The following is a 19,659-nucleotide window of genomic DNA, read 5'->3' as shown; positions in this document are numbered from 1 at the left end:
AGCTCGGGGCTGGGGTGACCCTCGGTGCCGCGTGCATGGCTGCCCGGGGCACTGCCTCCCCTTACACCGGCTGAAGGAGATGTGAGGGCAGCTCCAGCCCACCCAGCCCATCCTTCATGGGTTACTGCTGAGGAAACTGATCCCACTTAAAACTATTCCAGAAGAAAAGGAAAAAACCAAACCCCGACAAACAGAAGATTAACAAAATCCGAACAAACCAAATGTCAAAGAGTGACCTGCTCCAGGTGGTGGTTTGGGGTGACCGAAGGCAGCCACCCCGCTCCCAGCCCTGCCCGTCAGCCATGGGTTGCTCACATCCTGCCTGCTGGAGAGGGAGCTGTCAGCCCTGTGATGTAAGGCACTTCTGGAAAAAGCTTAAAACAAATAACCTAGTTTAATACAATACAATATAAAAGGCATTTTGCAGCAGGCCCTGCATTAGTTCTGAGCAGGGGTCATACATAACTAGATCCTCTGTTCACAAATAATTATGCCAGTTCAACTGGAGACACAGTGAACTGCAGAGCAAAAACAAGTGGGCAGGAAGAGGAAAAGGTCTTCTCAATCTGGCTTCCTTTGAGGCCATAACTTTTCCAGCTACCTTCTGAAGTTTCACTGCTCATCCAAAACTGCAGGAGCAGGAGTAGTAATGCTGAGGCCAATTCAAACCATGACCAGCCAATACAATGTTAAAAACTTTAGTCCACTGCTAAACTGAACCATACAAGCACCGGATGGTTTGGGTTGGAAGGAACCTTAAAGAACATCTAGTTCTGAGTGATGAGTTACTTTCAATGTAATTACAACCTCAACAACATCATTTAACACAATTCTGATGTGAAAATAAACTTGGACAGAGAAGCTGGGAAGATTGTGAGGCTAACTTGTGCTTCTGAGTAGAGTTTCTTTCAGTCTCCATCAAAAGCAGTTGAGTTTTCAAGCAAATTTTAATCCCAGTTGCAATTAAGTCTTCCTCTGAATGAGAATCATAGTGCGTCTGTGTTCTTAATAGCTAAAAATAGATGCCATTATATTTTAGTTGAATTCAAGTCAAGATATTTCTTCAAAACATGTAACTTGTTCATGTTCCTTTTATTAAGGGAAAAGGGATTCTCATCTGGTTTTTTTCAGCCAGTGAAACACACAAATCACAATGTATTCTGGAAAAAATGTGGTAGTGTATATTGCAAACATTCTCATTAAAACAACCCTCCGGCTGAGGGCCTTTATTTAGAAGGGAAAATTTGCTTAACAGTGTTATTAGAGGCAATGTCTGTTGCATGCAAACACTGACTCTTTTACATGTGGTTGTAAACATCATAACACTAGGAAACAAAGAATTTTAATATGCTTTTAATATAATCAAGAAAGTAAAGAACTTCTTAACAGAATCTGGTTTAAGAACATTTACATTCAAGTGATTTCTGATTGTACATTAATAACGAATAATTACTGTAAGGAAAACAGTATGTCCATGTACTCAGCTTTCCTGCAGTTTTAGTTCTAAATCGGGAATCTAAAATCCTGAAAAATAAGATAAAGCATTAGCTGTTGATATAACACTAAGTTGGATATAACACTTAAAATATGATGGCAGTATAAAATACGTTAGAAAAGAGAGCATGATAATATTGGTCTACATTTTTATATCTCTCCAAATTGTTGAATGCACTGAAATTAAATCATGAAGTTTGCACTTAGTTTAGTGAGATTTTTATCTCTGTAAGATTAGGGGATTACCTTCAGGAAGTCAGTTTACTTTTTAGTATTCGTTTGACAGGTAGTTGACTCAGTTCTTTCTTAGAGGTACTTATCATCAGCAGCACCACTTTCCAAATTGTTTACAAATGTGGGATATTTTCCATTTCTTGCTGCCTGAAACACCTCTCTCCTCTCTGTTCTGGGAACTGAGTACCTACAGCTTCTGTTCACTTCATCTATAGATAAGTGTATTTAACACATCTGGGAGAAGTTTGTGGGCAGAAAGCTAAGTCGATTACGCAGTTAAAGGCTTTCTGAGACAACTTCTCAACAAAAATATTGTGGTCTATTTGGATAAAAATGAACTAATTTACATGTAGATCGTGATTAAAAGTATTAAATAAATACCTCCTTAGCGAAAATCCACTGATCTCTTTCCATTACGTGGCTGAAAGACAAATATTTAATAAGTGCTCTGTAAAACTGACAGAATTTAGTAACAAAGCCCCAAAACATCTTGGTGCGTATAGAAATTGGTACATTTCTCAATAGCGTCATTGTGATTATCATCAAAGATAGATCTGACATAAGTTATTGTTTAATCTATATCTACCTCTGGAGGAGAATTATACACTAAAATTTACTGCATATCAACTGAAGAATGAATTATCTATCTTGTATGATTTTTTAAGGGGGAGAAAGCTGCAAGCAGTCACTTCAAGAGATCATTAATCCTTATTCTTATTGCATTTTCTTAAAATGTGCTGATTGTTATTATTGCATTGTAAGTGTTTGTTGCTATTAAACAAATACATGTCTTTTTAGACTGTATTCTTTGATATAGGCAGATTTTCTCCCTTTTCACTGTGGTGTTTTTCAGAACTATTTTGCACTAGCGAGGGGCTTGATACAACTTCTACGAAAGTTGAAAAAAAATTTCTTCATGGGCTTAATAAGGATTTGCCTTTTACTGTGGAAGGATGAATGCACCAATGCTAATATTACCCATAACTTTGGCCTGTCATAACAAGCCTAAGGATCCAAGCCTGATACATAAGAAATGTAACTATACAAACTTGTGGTCTTTTCATTAGAATTAGAGAATAATTTAGACTGCAAACAAGGCATTTAAGATCTTTGAGTACAACCCTAGCCACATTCTTATTTAAAGCCGTTAGTCACTTTCTTATTTAAGTAGAAATACTAACCAAAATCAAGAGAACTATTCAAAAGTCTGACTTGCCACCTTCTCAATTTTGCTAAAATGAAGTAAAAAGGCTCTATGGCATAAAAGCTGTAATCAGTCTCATGAGAATTTCTCTATCTAGTTTCTTACCTTACTGGTCAAAACACAAGGAAAATTGCAAGGTCAGACCTAGCAGTGTGTAAGCATGGAATCCTATCATGTGCAAACATACTCTGTTGATGATGTTTTTGTAACATAAAGCATTGTAACAATGCTTTATGAAGATTTTCCAAAATGCCATATTTTCTAGAACTTTCTCTGACAATTAGATATGAAATAATCAATGACGTCTTAAGGCGTAGCATGGTATCATGTAGACACAAACCTATGAATATGATTTTTAAAAAAATTCCTACTATGCCTTTATTTTAATTCAAGAAAATGTCAGGAGCAGACCTGGAGAAGTCCTGTAGAGTGGAATGCCCTTACTGAAAACAATTTTCCTCAATCACAGTAATTCTTTCTGTAATTCAGTCGTTTCTCTACTTTTTTTTTAACTTTCACCACAAAGCAAAAATAAAAAATTCAAACAAACCATACCCTGTAGAAAAAGTAGCCTCTACTTTGAATAACTCTGGGTCCTTCAAGTTCTTCCTGGAAAAAAAAAGTATTTTAAATTATATCAACAGCTGTAAATTACTACATGCAAGAGTGGTTGTTTACATACACATAAAAAGTAATTCTTCAGAACTATATACAATCTTACCCCTTAAATGCTTTATGTGCATTTCTCTTCATGTCAGTGACAAGAAGTTTATGTTGTCATGTAGAAAGAGCAAACATGAATGGGGCCAAATTCCACCTGAAGTTTTAGCTCAGGTCAGATTGCTTTAGAATGGTACTAGAAATGATGAACAGCCTTTGCCTCTGATGTGGGAACCTAGCTTCCCACATCTGATTTTCCAGGTTTCATTACCCAGGCACATCCAGGGTCTTCACGGTGATGGAGTCTCTACAGATAGAGTTGCTTTTTTCATCTTGCAGGAGGACAACAATGCAAAGCTTAAATATCAGAAATACTTGGGCTGCTCCCAGGAATGAGATCCCAGACTGTTCTCAAAGGTGTACCATAACCACCCCTCTCACATTAACTCCCAAAGAGCAGTGCTTACGATAGTCTGTCCTGTCTGTGCTGCACACAGGGTGAAACAACTGTCTAGTGATCCATACAGCAAGGAGGGTAACAAATGATGAAGAAAATAGAAATTCCATTTAAATGTAACAAGTACAAAACATGAAGTATCCAGTTGCTTTAATGAGACCTTCATGATTAGAGAACACATTAGCTTAATCACAGTATTTTATTTGCTTCTGTTAGTATCAGATGGGAGTGATGTGTCTGTCCTGCAGGTGGGGAGACAGTCAGTTTGAGAAACAAAACAGTCTCAGTGTTATGCTTAACAAAACATTAAATGTAGATGGCTTTTATTTAGCAATGAGGGTATTTCTCAACTAAAAACTGGGGTGCTGTGATCTCTTGGGTGAATATCATAAGGTGAAGTGTCATGGAAAGGAATCACTTCGTGCTCTATTCTAATGCTGTGAGAATTGTGTAAAAGAGAATGACTCCCATCATTTCCAAACTACAGAAGTAGATTCAATCCAGGGAAGCTTTGAAAGGAAGTGGGGTTTAACCTATACATCATTTTTGAGCCTTGATTTTAATTCTGACTTAGGTTCACCACATATAGCATTATATTCAGTTTCTTGCTGTATGTAAAATATCTGTATGATTTTTGTTTCTATTGTTCTTCTCATTTTAGCATTACCTGGGTTTGAAATACCCATCTTGTATTTATAATCTGATTACTACTATAATTTTTTATATTTCAAAAGGATAAAATTTTTTCTGTACATTGCCTTTTAAGTGTCTTACAGTATTCATATGTCATTTTTTTCTACTTTTTCTATTCAATGTGTGAACAATGTGTGAAAACAGGAACAAAATAGGCAGCTGTTGCAAGATTAAGAAATTCATCTAGAACATAAAAGGAATCAAGGGTACAATTACTAGTGAGAAATTGTGATTTATGTTAATATGTCATTTTCTTCTTACAGCCAGACACTTCATGAAGTGTCTGGCTGTAAATAGTGTTCTTGTTTGAGGTCATGTCAGAAGTTTGATACTAGAAAACAGGTGAAGCTAAGAATCTGTCATTTTTGTAACACCCGCCTTCTAAACTTCCAAGAGTTTGGAGATGTTAAAAACAAATAAATACCTGTCATAATAAATATGCATGTTCACAAGCCTGTGTGTATATATGTACACAGAAAAATATGTATTCATGAAGATGTATGATTACTCAGAGTTTTATTTTAATGCCTGCCCTCTAGAAGGTATTTTGCTCAGTCTCTTAGATTGACTGCCAAGAAAATGCTTGAGTTGTCTTTCATAGATCATATCCTACCAGGCAAGCTGTAGCTCAAGAGAAGTCAAAGCTGTGAAAAAATCTGGTGTTGTTCCAAACTGGGAAGAAAGAATGAATTTAATAGAGCGGGTTTCCTCCTTCACCCATTCACCTTTTCAATTCCTTGTCTAGTCAGGGAGAGAGGTGGATGTGTTTATGCACAGCAGGTTCTGTTTTTCGTCCCAACATGAGGAAGAAAAAAGATCAGCAGCAAGATAACCCTTCCTGAAGCACATTCTGGGACACCAACCGAAATATATAAGCAGAAAGGTCTACAAGGGCATTTTTAGAAAAGCTAATGAGTCACAAAGCGTGAGAACACAAGCATGCAGAGTTTAAGTTTACATACGTCCAGTTTGTATCTCTTCAGTCTTCTCTCATTAAGCTGAGGAACGAGTTGCAGTAAAGGATGCAGGACAGACGACTGAGAGGACACGAACACACATACATGAGCAACAGTGAAATTTAGCCCTTATGATGCAAAAAAAGTCTCTGCAATATTGGCTTATGGACCAAACACGCACCAAAAAAGGACTGAAGATGTTCATCGAGAAACTTATTTTTTTTAACATTTTGACTTGAAAATAAGCAGGTATCAACATTTATATTTACACTATGCAGAGTGGTGGAGGAAAAAGCTATGCATCCTACCTTAACTAATTGAAAGTTCAGAACCATTTACACACTCCTGGAATTATTCAGACTTTGATGAGTCTCTATGAGTTGTACTGAGAATATTTCCATGCAGTATTCCTACTAACACTTCTAAAATTCTCTACTATGGAAATTAGCAGCTTCAACCTCTGTTGTACTGAAAAGTTCATTTTACTTCAAAATAAATGGCAACGACAAAATTGGGTTGTTTGCTAGAGAAAAGTGTGCAGTAGGAATCCATTCTTGAGTGACATTTGTAACCATGGCACTGGTCACTCTATCTAAGCTCCAATCATGAAATTTCTTGTTCAACAAGATTTTAAGCTTGCTGACAGCCTAGTTAAGTACAGTGGCATTGTGTGCAGCCTAAGTGCTCACCCTGGAAAAACACAACCATGTGGGATTTTGGAAAGAAGTCCACAGGGAGAAATAAAGAATAAAAACCTGTGTTCCATTAACCAATTTAAACCTTCAACTCATATAAATGTAATTTAAAAAATAATGCATTTTCGATACAATACTTCTTACAAAAGTAATGCAATTAAGATATATGGAGTAACCAGAGTTACCAAAGTGTTATTGTACTTAATAGGTAAAAAGAACTTGCTTATTTGTAGCCAATTTTGTGCTATCTGCCAAAGGTAGGAAAGCCTTATACATAAAAAAAGTAGGAGTCTGATGTGAGTGAAGGAGTTAATGGACATCCCAGCTGTCCACTTGGGCTCTGTCTTGCAGACAGTGGAGAGAGGTTATAAAGCTGAGGAATGATGGATCTCACCTAAGTTAGTATCTCTGAGAACGGCTAGAAAATAATCATCTGAACAGCTAAACCAAAAGAAGTGAGAAAGCAATAATCTCTGGGGGCAGTGGCAAAGATATGCAGGATGGTGGTGAAGTGGGATGCAGTAGGGTGAAGTGGGGTGCAGTAGCCTTTTAAGCAGGAGCAGCAGCAGAAATAGCTCATTTCACTGTGCCTTAACTACCCTTAAATCCTCCAAAGCAACTCTAGCATGAAAACATTGACCCCAATATGAATGACACCACTTTCTAGGAAATACACCACGTATTTCTGAAGAAATGTAAAGAACAAGGCAAAAATGGACATTAGCATGTAAGAATGATTGTTAAGAAACAAGAAAATATGAATACGTTTAACTTTCTCGAAATCCTATGGTGCATAGATGCACCCAGGTAACAGTATGTTTGCACTTCAAAAGCGAGAATGGATCACATGTACTTGACTTGGTTTATGACAATGCTTTTAGAGCAACAATTCTTTGCCATGGTTTAAACTATATTTTTCATTCAAAATATAATCCAAAGTCCAAGTGAGACTTAAATACTATTTTGCCTGCTACATATTTATGACATGTGCAAATGAATTAATACAGTTTAATTAATAATGAATAAAAATGCTTTAAGAGTATCTAATAGTTATGGTCATGTTCTCAGCTTCTGTAAGTCCACATTGTTTCACTGCCTGTGCTATGTTCCAAAACCTGAAAAAAGTATTTGATCTCACTCTTAAAATTTGAAACTACAAGATTAAGATTCAGTTGGGATTCCATGAATGTTTGGTGGGGTTTGTTGGAATTTTTTCCCACACCTGTACAGTACTGATGATCCTCTCCCATATTATTAAAACACCTTCTGTACTTTAAACATGCAACTCCCGGTCCTGAGCTTGCTATACAGTTGGAGAGACGACTGCAGAAAGGAACATTGCCTTGGTTTTATATACAAGCACACATGTACTCACTCACAAGGAGGTGCTATGCCACTTACCATGATGTCTGAGTTGCCCGAGTCATGAGTCTTAGAATAATGAAATAAGAACTGTTTGAAAAAATTAAAAGTGGGGTTTTACTACAAAACAGGGCAAGAGTGTTGTGATTTTCTTGCCTTTTTTTAGAGTGATTGTAGGACATATGTAGATATCTTACCCTTTTGGTGTTGTCTTTCTCATCTAAACCCTGTGGGAATAATAGTTGGTAGAGAGGCTTTTATTCATTAAAATAAAAAGCACAATGGATAATTTTGATTACATACATAATCTTTTCAGCACTGGGTTGGAATATTCTTCCTTGGCAGATGTATTATATGTCTTTGTTTATCAAGGTAACTAATAATTTCAAACTCTGTAGAGAGCATTGATTACTCTGCCCTAGAAGAGTTAGATGTGTTTAGCAGATGTTCCCTTGTACATCCCCAGACTCTCGTAAATAAATTTCTTTGTCTATTGAGAATTCATTGTTTTTCTAATCTAGAGCAATAAAAATGCCTAACACCTTGTACCCAGCCTGGAGATTATTTTCCAAACATCGATGTATCCCTGCTGTCTTTACAAGGTGTTACATTCTGACAATGTAGCATTTCAGAGTAAAAACAGATAGAAATACTTCCTGCACTGAACGACAGTTTTCATACTGAGTCCTCAGAATTCATTGTAGACAATGGCACGGTGAGACATCAGGCTTCAAAAATGCTAAGCAGTCTTGTGTGTGTTACCTGTGGTTTCTGGAGAAATCCCATGACCAAAAAACAAAGTTCTTCCAGTGTACTGGACACCTAATGCAAAGAAAACAGGAACTCAGCTATCACACTTGCAATTCTACTACGTATAACAAACAGTATCAAAATAGTAGAGTTACCTCTGTCTGACTCACCCGAGGTTGAGAATCTGTGGACAGGTAAGCAGAACATGCATCATCTATCTGTAAGAGTTCACACACTTTTTTTAGGAAGTCAGAGTAATAAAAACAAGTGAAATATGTATATTTTCAGAAAAAGGTAAGTGCAGCAAGCTACAAGCTTGTCTATTGTAAGGCATCCTCATAGGTCCATTCATTAAATACTTTGCATTCAAAGGGGGAAGGGCCTTAACCACATAAAAAAGAAAACAACAACCACAACAAACTTACACTTGCTTGATCTGAACAAACATACCTATCTGTGACCTTTATTCCCTTACTGACCACATGCTCCTCTTAACTACAAACTTCTCAGACTAAGTCATATTTTAAGTTATGGTTGTAAGCATCTGGGGCATGAACTATGAACTTGAATCTCTTCTGCAATATCTTTGTATTACACAAAACTGGAAGAAAATGGCAAAACTAAGGAAAGGGATTCAAGGACCAATCCTCAAACACAACTCTTTCCATCGGATTACAGCATCCCTGCAGGTGTATGACACATGCATCCCTTGAGTGATTATGATATGTGCTGGCACATCTCATGCACACCAGTCAATTTGTGCCAGCAATTTCCTAAACACAGTGTGAAACAATGCTACTCTTTGTCTTCACCAGTCTTTTCAAAGCTGTCTTCATTCAGTGCTCTGATAATCTTGTCTTGGAAGAAGTACTGAACAAGTGATTCCTACCCATCCTCTCCCTATGGTTCATAACTTTGTATTAACTACATCCTCCTTCTGTTGTCTCTTTTCCAAGATGAAAGAACACTGTAATACTACTAATTTTTAGTGGAGTTATTAATAGAGAAGGCATAAGAAATGGAATAAAAGGTATTTGAGTTCACAGAAATAATATTACTGGTGCTGAAACTCCTGAGTATTCTGTAAGGAAAAGTCTCCAACGCTGCAACTAAAGTCGCACAATTTAATAATGATGACAAAAATCAACTTAAAATTTTATTAAATAACTTTAAAGTTGTATCAAGAGTAACCTCCATCATTATAAGCTATTTTTTTCATGTAATGTTTGATAGTGTAAGATGAAAAAAATCTTTGCCACTCATGTTGTTCACAGGCTGCATAAAAAACATAATGGTTTGGGGTCTTTTAATAGAGCAGTTAATGCAATTGTTCTTGCAATTTTATTGTAGATAAAAAGCCCTAAATGACACTAATTAGCAATGAAAACATAAAAGAAAAAAAGAAATTTTTTTAAGAAAATGCATATCTGAGCACTTCAGGACAGGAGATAATCCATTTCTCCAGAGACGATCTATGAGAAAGCATTAGCAGACATAGTGAGAAAACTAATAGCTCACAGAATTCCCTTTTCAAATAGGTTTTGCTGGTAACACATCCTCTCTCTCCTTCCTTCATCTTGCATGTGTTTGAGTGTATTAGTTCAGCTTCACTACTTTCAGAGTAAGAAAGCATAGAGGAAGAAGACAGCAATGAATGAGATAAAATTAGGCTGAAGTAATTTTGGAAGCTTAAGTTAAAAAGAGTGTACTTTCATCTTGGGGGGTTGTTTGTGTTTGGGTTTTATTTGTATATTTACTTGACTCAGAGAACTACCATAGCTGAGTAGCAGAACAAGCCAGAGAGTGCTTTGTGTTCAACACAATGGTATCTTTCAGCTAAAACCTTTGCAGAAAAAGCAAGGGTTGAGGAAAAGCCACAATTTATGTTAATTCCTTTTAAAAAAATTAATAGTTTCTTTTATGGATCTTCTCTCAGGTTTTCTCTTCTGTCTCAGAAATGTAGCCTGAGAGTAGAAGATTGCAAGTTGCTTTGTGTTGGTTAAATAACATAAAGAAACAAAAGGAAGTAAGAGACAAGTAAAGAAAAAAGTACTTATTTACAAAGTTCTCATATTTATAAACTCAGAGCCATTCCTGCAACATACAAGATTTATTTAGAGGCAGGGTTTCTCCTGAATGATCCACTAGTAAAGTAGCAAAGAGGGAAGAATTATTATTTGCACTTTAAGAAATTCTGGTGAACAAGTGTGAGTCAGTCATTAGGTTGATTTAGGGTATATAACTACATATCTAACTCTCTTTCCTTAGACCATTTCCAGTTCAGCATAATTCTGGTTATAATGGTAACTTTTATATTGCTTCTATGATGAAATTTTACAAAATTTAGTATCTTATGCATACCATTTTCTTCACTGAAATCAACAGGACCTTTGTCTTGGTTTCCAATCACCACAGGGACAAATCTTTCAGCTAGCAAACCTTATCAAGACACGCAGAAATGTATAAAGCAACTTTTTAATCCAGAATGTAAATAACTAATTTTCAAAAATTCCTTACTATTATCAGGATCTTACTTCCCAAAAGACCATTTTTTCCCCTAGAGATAAATGTCACTAGGGCTCGTTCAAGTGCCAGTCTGGAAATAGGTTAGGTTTTGAGTCACCATCTCCAATAGGAACTATGGGGAGATAACAGTAAGCAGAATGTCTCCTGTAATGGTCTCAATCAGAAGAAATTTACTCTCTGCATCTGCCCCCCTGATGAGTCACTTGCTTTCCAGTGTTATCAAAAGCTACTAAATTAAATGTCAACACAATAGTTGAAGGTTTCAGCAACACCAGGGCATGCAAGTGGCAGGATAAATCCTCCCCACATGTTATGCCCTGCCACTCCATCTGTTCCAAAAGGGCAGGGAAGAGCCTGCGTTAACACATGCGTCACAGTCCAGGATCAAAACAAACGTTCCTTTCAGAGATGAGACTGAAAGTTATGATACCAATCAGCAGCCAAATGTTAGAGGGGCTAATTGACACAGTACATTGTCCTTTACCTAGTAAATTGAGAAGCTGGGGTAGGATTGAACAATGTCCCAGCCTTGTGTGCAGAACAGAGGATGCAAGAGGAAAGACTGGATGAGTTGACACAATTCCTGAGTATCATGTACAGACTATAAAACTACCAGATGGGTCACTGTGATGCTTCCAGGGACAGTGACTGCCTGGTCATTCACAGTTAAGTGACAACTGTTATCAAACATAGCTCTCCATTGAGACAAGACAATCTCTTCTCAGAATAACATCCCAACAATCAGTCCAGACCCTGAAGGAACGGTTCAGAATATCTGGAAAATTAAATATTTCACCTCTTTGCTGATGTCAAGATAGGAGACATACAGGAAGACATACTGGAAGAAAACACAGCTGAACTCTGTGCAAGAGAAATACTGGATGGGATGGTAAGGTGGGACTGTAGCAAGGATGGGCACAGAAGAAATGGGAGGATACCACATGGCAGATCATGCTTACCTCTTTCAACAGCTGCAAATCCTCATCTGATTCGAGTGCTTGGGATGGCATCGGTGCACCTGGAAGCACAAACCATGCTCAGCGATGCTGCACAGCAGAGGTCATTTGTGTAAGTGTCCCATGTCAGAGATACCTAGCACAACTAGCAACTGCAAAGGCCGAGAGCTGCTTGCTCCAAGGAAGCCTGTGACCCTGGGAGTTCTGCCGTTTGTCCTGTAGTTTTTGCCTGTTCTGTTTCAGCAACACAGCAGGACATATCTTCACAAGTTCACAGCAGATATGGACACTCACACGTCTTAGCAGTAAACAGTGTGGAAGTTACTTAGGTCTCACTGAGACCTGCTCAGAAAATCACATTCCAGTGCCTACAACCTCAGGCTTTCTGAGAACTCTGCTCACCTCCAGCACATGCACTGTGAGTTGAGGATCTAGACCCTACCTCTTGCCTTCATGTATGCTACAACTGCAGAATTGAACAGGCAGTATGTAATGTACGATTGCATATAGTTAGTGCCCTTGAGATGAACATGGTGTTTTGAGAATATATGTGCATATGAATACATGAATTGTATATGAATACCATACATGTGTAACTGGCTTTGTTTCCTCTGTCTTGCATATGTGATGTGGAAAAGTTTGGTCCCTCAGTAGATTAAATGTGTTATAAACTGCATAATGATGCAGTGAAGCTGTGCTTAACTTGGGGCAGCTCCTTTCTCTATCTCTTCCCACCCAGGCTGCAGACCTGGAAGTCACTGTTCCAGGGTCCCTTCCAAGTCAATGTCCAAAATACCCCTCTTACCACATTGTTATTTTACCTGGCAGTGTATTTCTGATAGCAGGGTATTGTTAGAGTCTCTGTAAATAACAGAAATGAGCATCACCAAATTGTGAGTACACTAGACACCACACAATGGTATCAGTGAGGGGATGTGCTGTAACTCCCATGGGAGGGAAACTGCTGCTGGGGAGGGTGATGCTTTATCTGTACATGCCGAGCTCTGCAGGAAACCCTTCAAAGTCATCTAATTTATACCTCTGCCCAAAGTTGCTGCCCATGAGCCACACTTAACCAGTTTATACACTGTTCCTAAAGACCTCAGTTTTAGAGAGATTTTGTAACCTCCCAGGCAGTCTAAAATTACATGTGGTCACATTTTTAAAAGAATTGAACCAAATTAAACAAAAAAGAGGTGAAGCTAGAATGTCCAGTGAGCATGGTATGAATGCCCATCATGTTATTTATTTTGCATTTACCCCTAATAACAATAATCACTGCGGTAGTTAGTTCCAGGCATTAAGGGATGGATTTCAAAACAACATTTTTGTACTGGCACAGACTTAAGCTGACTAATTATTATGGATGCTTGCTTTGCCCCAAAAAAAGAATTAGAGGGACTCTTAATTCCACACTACATAGAAGTGGGATTTTATTTTAAATTTTTGAGTTGTTCACATAAAAAGGAAACCGATTCCCAATTATTTGTTTCATTTCAAGGAAAAATGCCAAATAAATTAAAGGTGCTACAGTTGTCTTACTTTGTCTTCTTCTCTTAAATTAGTGCATTCAAACTGGAGTATTACCTGGGACTAGTATCCTGGTTGCAAAGCGTAGAACAGGGCAACACTTCAAATTAGCACACCTTCCCCATCAAAGCATTGCCTGCCTATCTCTGAACACTGTTTCTGCCATTGCCTGGTTCCCAAGGCTTTTCAGGGAGAGCTAAAGAAATTCATTAGCATGAATTAGTAAACGTTAGGGCACCAAGCAAGAAAGCCTGACTACCCCAACTTTCTCTCTTTTTTTTTTTTTTTTTGGCCTGTAGCATAAACTTCTGGATAGAGAAGATAAATTATTTCACCCACTCCTCACTTTCCTTTACCCTTCTCCACATATTCAAAAATTTTTATTTCATGTGCAATCCCATCTGTTTTGTGCACCTAGGACTGTGTTCCTCCGAGGACCGAGCAGTGTTCCTCCATCACCCCATCCAGAACAGGGCTGCAGTACCTACAGAACTTCATTAATTTACACAACAGCACACACAATGAAACATTAAGTTGTTTTGCAATATATATAAAATAACCATAGGGGGAAGGGAAAAAAAAAAAAAAAAAGCAAGAGAGAGAAGAGAGAGAGAGGAGGGAGAGGAGGGAGAGGAAGGAGAGAGAGACAGAGAAAGAAAGAAATGTGTGTTATTGAAAAAGAGTCCTATTCAAAGGGAACATGGAGGAGAAAATCCTTCAAACTAAACAAAATCAACATTGTCCACAACCCATTTGCTCTCTTATCCTTCAATTCTGCCATCTTTAAGAAATTCAGCTTCTTTCAAGGCAGTAGAATGCCAGATGCACAGCCTGGGACTGACTTCTTACATCTTGTCTTCCCTCTATTGCTCTCCCTAAACAAGCTCCTGGCAATCGTTTGTATAAGAACAGTGATGAAATACTGTGTGCCATTGCCCTTCGCTACGCTCCTCTTCCTTCCCTCCCCTCTTCCACATCTTCAGAACTTATTTTTAACATAATATTAAGTATGCTCTAATTCGATTTCTTTGATTATTGATATTAAAAGAAAACACAACAAAGCAGAACAAAACCTCACAACTAAAGCAAATCCCACGCATATAATACAAACAAAATGGAAATAGTCCTTGCACAGCATTTTGTAATGCTACTTTGCAAGGTGTAAGTAGCTAATCTATCTGAGGTGGGAAAATAGAGTAAAGAGAGTATGGTTTGTTAAACAGGCCACTAGATGCTTCACAAGAGCTCCCTGCTACAAAAATAGCAACTTTCAGGATTCCTCACCTGATAAATATTGCTACATGTAGGACTGCCAGAGGGTCCTAGATCCTAATTTTTCCTGCAGTTTTGTACATGCTGTTTCATCTCTTTTCTTGCCTTTTAAAAATCAGAATAAATGATACTTAAAATTAAATCTCTTTTTAAAAAAGCCTATTCCCCAAGCTGCTGGAGTGTTTTGCCAGGACAGAGTAATCCTACCGGGATCCGGGAAGAAGTCCCCCAGACCTATCCCCGAAACCGTCCCCAGCAGCTGCGCCCTCCAGAGCATCCTTGCCCCTCTCCAGCGGCGCCGCTGCCGCCGGCCCGCACGGCTGGCAGGCTGCGCGCACCCTGCTCCCAAATCATGCGCAGAGCTGGCGGAGCAGGAAGGGGTTGCGAGCGGGATGCTCCTCACCTTTGCAAGCAGACATCGAGGAGGCGAGGAGGACGAAGAGGAGGAGTAGCGGGGACGCGGGCAGCGCCGCGGCGTCTCCTGCCTTCCTCAGGCTGCGCTGGGGGGTGGCCGCGGGGGGCAGATGGTGGCAGAGGTGTCCCATGTCCGCCGAGTGCCCGGCGCCGCCGCTCTGCCAGCCGCTCGTCTGGGCATGTCCTCGCTCCCTGCCCCAACTTTTTAAATGTCCCCGACACGTGGACGAGCTCCAGCCGGGCTCGGGGAGGGCTGCCCCGCTCCCCCCGGGGGCCGGCGGCTGGTGACTCACCCCGCTCCGCCCCGGGGCAGGGCCGCTGGACCCCGTGCTGGCACGGCGGATGCCCCTGCTTGGCACAGAGGCGAGGCGCTGGCCAGGCTCCAGGCCCTCTATTAAACCCCCTCCTTAAAAGCAAGTCCATGTTTTAATCCCCCGGAGCCCTGCAGGAGCCGCGGTGGCTGGTGCGGAAGGTACTGCTCCTCCACTGCCGTGGGTGTTCGGAGCGACGGAACGAGCGGCAAAGGGCGTTCAAACACTGTCCCAGCCCGGTGTACGCGGGAGAAGAGGCGTGATTTAAAGTGGGGAAATCGGACCCATTAGCTGATTTGCCCCCAGCTAGCTGAACGTGGGAGTAAATCTCGTGGAGCTTTCACGTGGGAGAAACCGTCGGTGACTGGGATGCGGGGCTTCGGGGATGCGCACCCCTCTCTCTGCCTTGGCACCCGCCAAATGGTCACTGAGTTTTCTGAAGACTCCCTGGCTGCAGGGGTGTGACTGCCTCCTGACTTTTCCTATGTCTTAAACACACACGCAATGCCACACGACGAAATAGAACTCAGTGATATGGTAATATTTAGAGATTAAAATCCTAATACCGTGCTTAGCAAGGTATTTTACTTAAAATACAGCTGCAGACCTTGGTCCCTATTTATGACTGTAGATAATAAAAGCAACTACATTATATGACAGTCAGAAGTACAGAGACTCCAAATCTGTTAAGGCACTCGGGCAGTTTAGTCCAGCCATCCCTGAAACACAGGCTCTGTCTTACCAGAGTGGCTACACAAGTCTGACAGTGCCTCCTCCTCCTATCAGGTCCAACAAAGGATGATTGCCACTCCCAAGAGCGAGCAAGGTGCTCAGGCTGGTGCTGACCTGTTCCTCACACCAAGCCCAGCAGCAAGGTCTGACTTTGAAGAACAGTGCATGTCTGGCTGTCTCTGCTTTCTCACCATTTGCTCCAGGAAGATCCTGCGCAGCTGAGGTGCTCCTCCAAGTCTAAGTTTCAGTTTCAGGAGAGCAGGTCCCAATTTAGAACCTATCTTTATGATTTATTTTCTCTTGTTTTTCGATTCATTCCTATATTTTCACTTGGTTGTTTTTTTTCTGTCAAAGGAAATTAGTACATCAAAGTCCAGCAATAAGACGATGGTGCAATAATAGTGACTGCCATTTTCCAAAATAGCTTGCAACTCTTTTTTACCATTTCAGTGGGTTGTGACTGGGGGCTAAATAGTGTGTGGTGGAGTAAATCTGCCTGACTGTTACTGTGAAACAAAACAAAACTTTGATTTGTAGCCATATAATGTTGATGTCTGCTCTTTGCCTTCACCTTTAGTTGTATGTGAAACAAAGTGGGCTCTGCCACCCTAGACGCTTTGATAGCCCATCAAAACTGTGAAATCTTTGCCAAGCAGCATGCAAAGATGCTATAAAATTCTTTTAGCAAGAGGAGCATCTTCTCTATCAGATTCAGTAACAAAGCTTTCCTTTATATGTCTGGGAACAGAGCCAGTGCTCATGTCAATGGAGAGCCAGTTATCAGACCAGTACATAAATTGAAGAAGCCTGTATTTTGTATGTATGATTGTATTTATATCTACCTAATTAAAAGAGTTTTTTAAAAACAGTCTTTATTGAGGGATTGCATTTAGTTCTGGTTTTCGCTAATAAAAGCAGAACATATTTAGTTGAAGAAATTATCATAAATGGGGAGTCATCAGTGCTGAAAGGTATCTTCCTAATCTATCTTTATTCAAATGCATGAAGCAGTGTCCAAGCTCTAGCCTAAGGAAAGATTTAATTTGTTATGCATTTTAATTATTACAGTCTCGTTAAATATTTAATAGATTGTGAAATAAAATAAATTACAGTCTATTATAATTTGAGCATAGGATACCTGTAAATATTCTGCACCTGTTGAATAGCGCAGAGTGTTCTAAGAATACTTAAAAAAAGGATACATCTTGAATTAAACTTTAGTTTCAGGTGAAAGGGTTCTGATGAGTCCAGAAGTTGCATTTTTGCACAGTGTGTTTTAATACTGCAAACTGAAAAATTTTGCTGAGCCCACTTGCACAAAAACATATTAGGAGATTTTGAAGATGATGAGAAAAAATTTCCAGGTAGAAGACTTCTGGTCTTCCATTTACCATTAAAAAAAAATCTAATATTTCTCTCTTGCTTTGATTTGTATTGCTTGATAATCTTTCATCTGAAATGGGAATTTTGTTTTCTGCAGATTCTGCTAATGGGCAGAAGCAGTAGCCATTAAACATTCAATCCTATCTGTGCCATGAGTTACATTGTCTGAATCCTAACAGGCTACACTCCTCCAGTACTTCCAATCCAGTATGAACTCCATTTCATTGCAGACTATGCCTTTTTACTAAAAGCATCAGTGTAGTTTTGCATTTCCTGATACATGGGTAAGGCAAACTGATCAGGGCATAGCTGTAATCCTCCCTGTAGTATACTAGAAAAAACAATATAACTTCTAACAAAAATGTACATTTGCACTAAGCTCAGACTATGTATTATACCGAGAAAATATTTCTACTGAAATTTGTGCAAATGTTGACAGAGCAAGTTCCCTTGAATCTGTGTTTATAGGAAGCTTGCATGGTTTATGACAGTCACCTTTTTGCAAGGAACTCACTGAAATTCAAGTAAGCATTCTTGTAAACAGGAGAAAAAATACATCTTTCTCTATTGTATCTGGTTTTGTTTGGCTTAATTGCTTGATGAAATTAATGTTACACTATTGCAGGAACAAAACACATCCTCATTAAATGAATAGCTTGGAGGATGTTTTGGATGCTGTAATTAGCTTCTTTGAAATATTTATGTTCTTCCTAATGTTGCTTGAATAAATGTTAATTATGGCTAGTGGAAAGGAAATCAAAGAGCTGAGTATGTGAAAACAGCATCTTCTCTGTCTCTGCAAAGGCAGGGTCAGGAGGTACGTCACTGAATCCACTCACTGCATGCACTCCATGCATGCGCGAACAGGCAGCCTGTGAAGAGGTCAATGCATACTGGGTTTTCTACGACTTTAATTTAATAAAAATTATGAGAAATCATTCCTCGTACATCTGAACACAAGCACTAGGAGTGCTTTTATCCATACTGCATTTTCTTCACCAATATATTCCAAACTTACTGGAGAGCACTTGAAACGGCTCACTGCGTGCAAACAAGCAGATGTTTCTCACAACTTCAGATGGGTCCATTAATGAGTAACTTGTTAATCCCTCTGTACAATGGGCAAGTTGCATACATGGATTTTGTTCTTACTCATTTATGTTCTAGGGAATTAAATTTTGTGTAGGGAAGTCTCAATAGTTAATTAATGCCTGCTCAGACACAGTGCTCCTTCAAGGTATTCTCTCCTTTTTTTACTAATAATGAATAGAAAGTTTGTGTCAGAACAGAAAAAGATCCATAAAGAAAAGTCACTGGAGCCCCAATTCAAGAATAAACATCTCTAAATGGGCTTTTATTACAGTGTTGACCTAGCACAAAGACATAATCACTCAGTAGTAGTCTTTAGGGATATCTCCCTACAAATAGAAAGCAAACAACAAAACCCAAGTCATACAGGGCATGATAGACCCTGTATTTTCTCCAAAAATTCCTTTTTTATTTTATCTAAGATGATGCCTCAGCTCTTCCTTTATGAATAAGTAAAACATAAATGACCCTCTAATGAATTAGATCTTGCCTGAACTACTGGAAATGAGGACAGAAAACCCAGCCCCTGTGCTAAGAGAGACTCCACCAGGGAACAGTGATGGGACTGATTACAGCAAGTGTTCAGGGCTCTCTTCAAAAGTTACAGAATATTTTGCATAAAAAATTTCCTTGTGTAAAAGAGAGATGGCTGAACCCCTTAATGACTAAAGAAAATTTGCTCAACAGATGACAGTAACTAAAAACTGACATCTGATAAAAACATGATAATCTTTCCAAAATTGTGACTACCTGTGAATACCCAGAAGAAATGTGTAATTTTCATGGACTCGCGTTTGTTCTAGAAGTGGAACTGGTCACAGATGATAAATCTTTCTCCAACAAATGCACATCATTTTCCATATTTTCCACCAACATTCACCATTTATTCTATACAAACTTGGGACTGGAAACAGAAGAGTTTATTGTTTAATGAAGTCCTG

General features: G+C 39.0%; 1 protein-coding gene across 7 annotated transcripts; it reads right to left on the bottom strand.

Annotated features, from left to right (window-relative positions):
- Positions 1-1,337: 1,337 nt before the first annotated feature.
- On the bottom strand, positions 1,338-15,795 carry NMU (neuromedin U). Of its 7 annotated transcripts, none has more exons than XM_042053652.1 (10): positions 15,193-15,791; positions 11,991-12,049; positions 8,661-8,723; positions 8,518-8,577; positions 7,953-7,982; positions 7,795-7,845; positions 5,705-5,779; positions 3,488-3,541; positions 2,110-2,149; positions 1,338-1,524 (listed from the first exon to the last, which is right to left on the bottom strand). In XM_042053652.1, exons 1-9 carry the CDS (start codon positions 15,332-15,334, stop codon positions 2,114-2,116), a joined length of 570 nt encoding a protein of 189 aa, XP_041909586.1. In that variant the 5' UTR covers positions 15,335-15,791; the 3' UTR covers positions 1,338-1,524; positions 2,110-2,113. The 7 variants fall into 7 exon arrangements, with proteins under 7 accessions (XP_041909586.1, XP_041909587.1, XP_041909589.1 ...); XM_042053653.1 differs by having other exon boundaries at positions 8,676-8,723; positions 15,193-15,785; XM_042053655.1 differs by lacking the exon at positions 7,953-7,982 and having other exon boundaries at positions 15,193-15,795.
- Between the last annotated feature and the right edge of the window lie 3,864 nt (positions 15,796-19,659).

This window comes from Corvus kubaryi, unplaced genomic scaffold (assembly GCF_017639235.1).
Source record: "Corvus kubaryi isolate FWS band 111438036 unplaced genomic scaffold, C.kubaryi_AGA036_p1.0 split1-131, whole genome shotgun sequence".
Lineage (NCBI taxonomy): Eukaryota > Metazoa > Chordata > Aves > Passeriformes > Corvidae > Corvus > Corvus kubaryi.
Note: the sequence above shows the minus strand (reverse complement) of the source record. Positions and strands in the feature narration are given on the sequence as shown.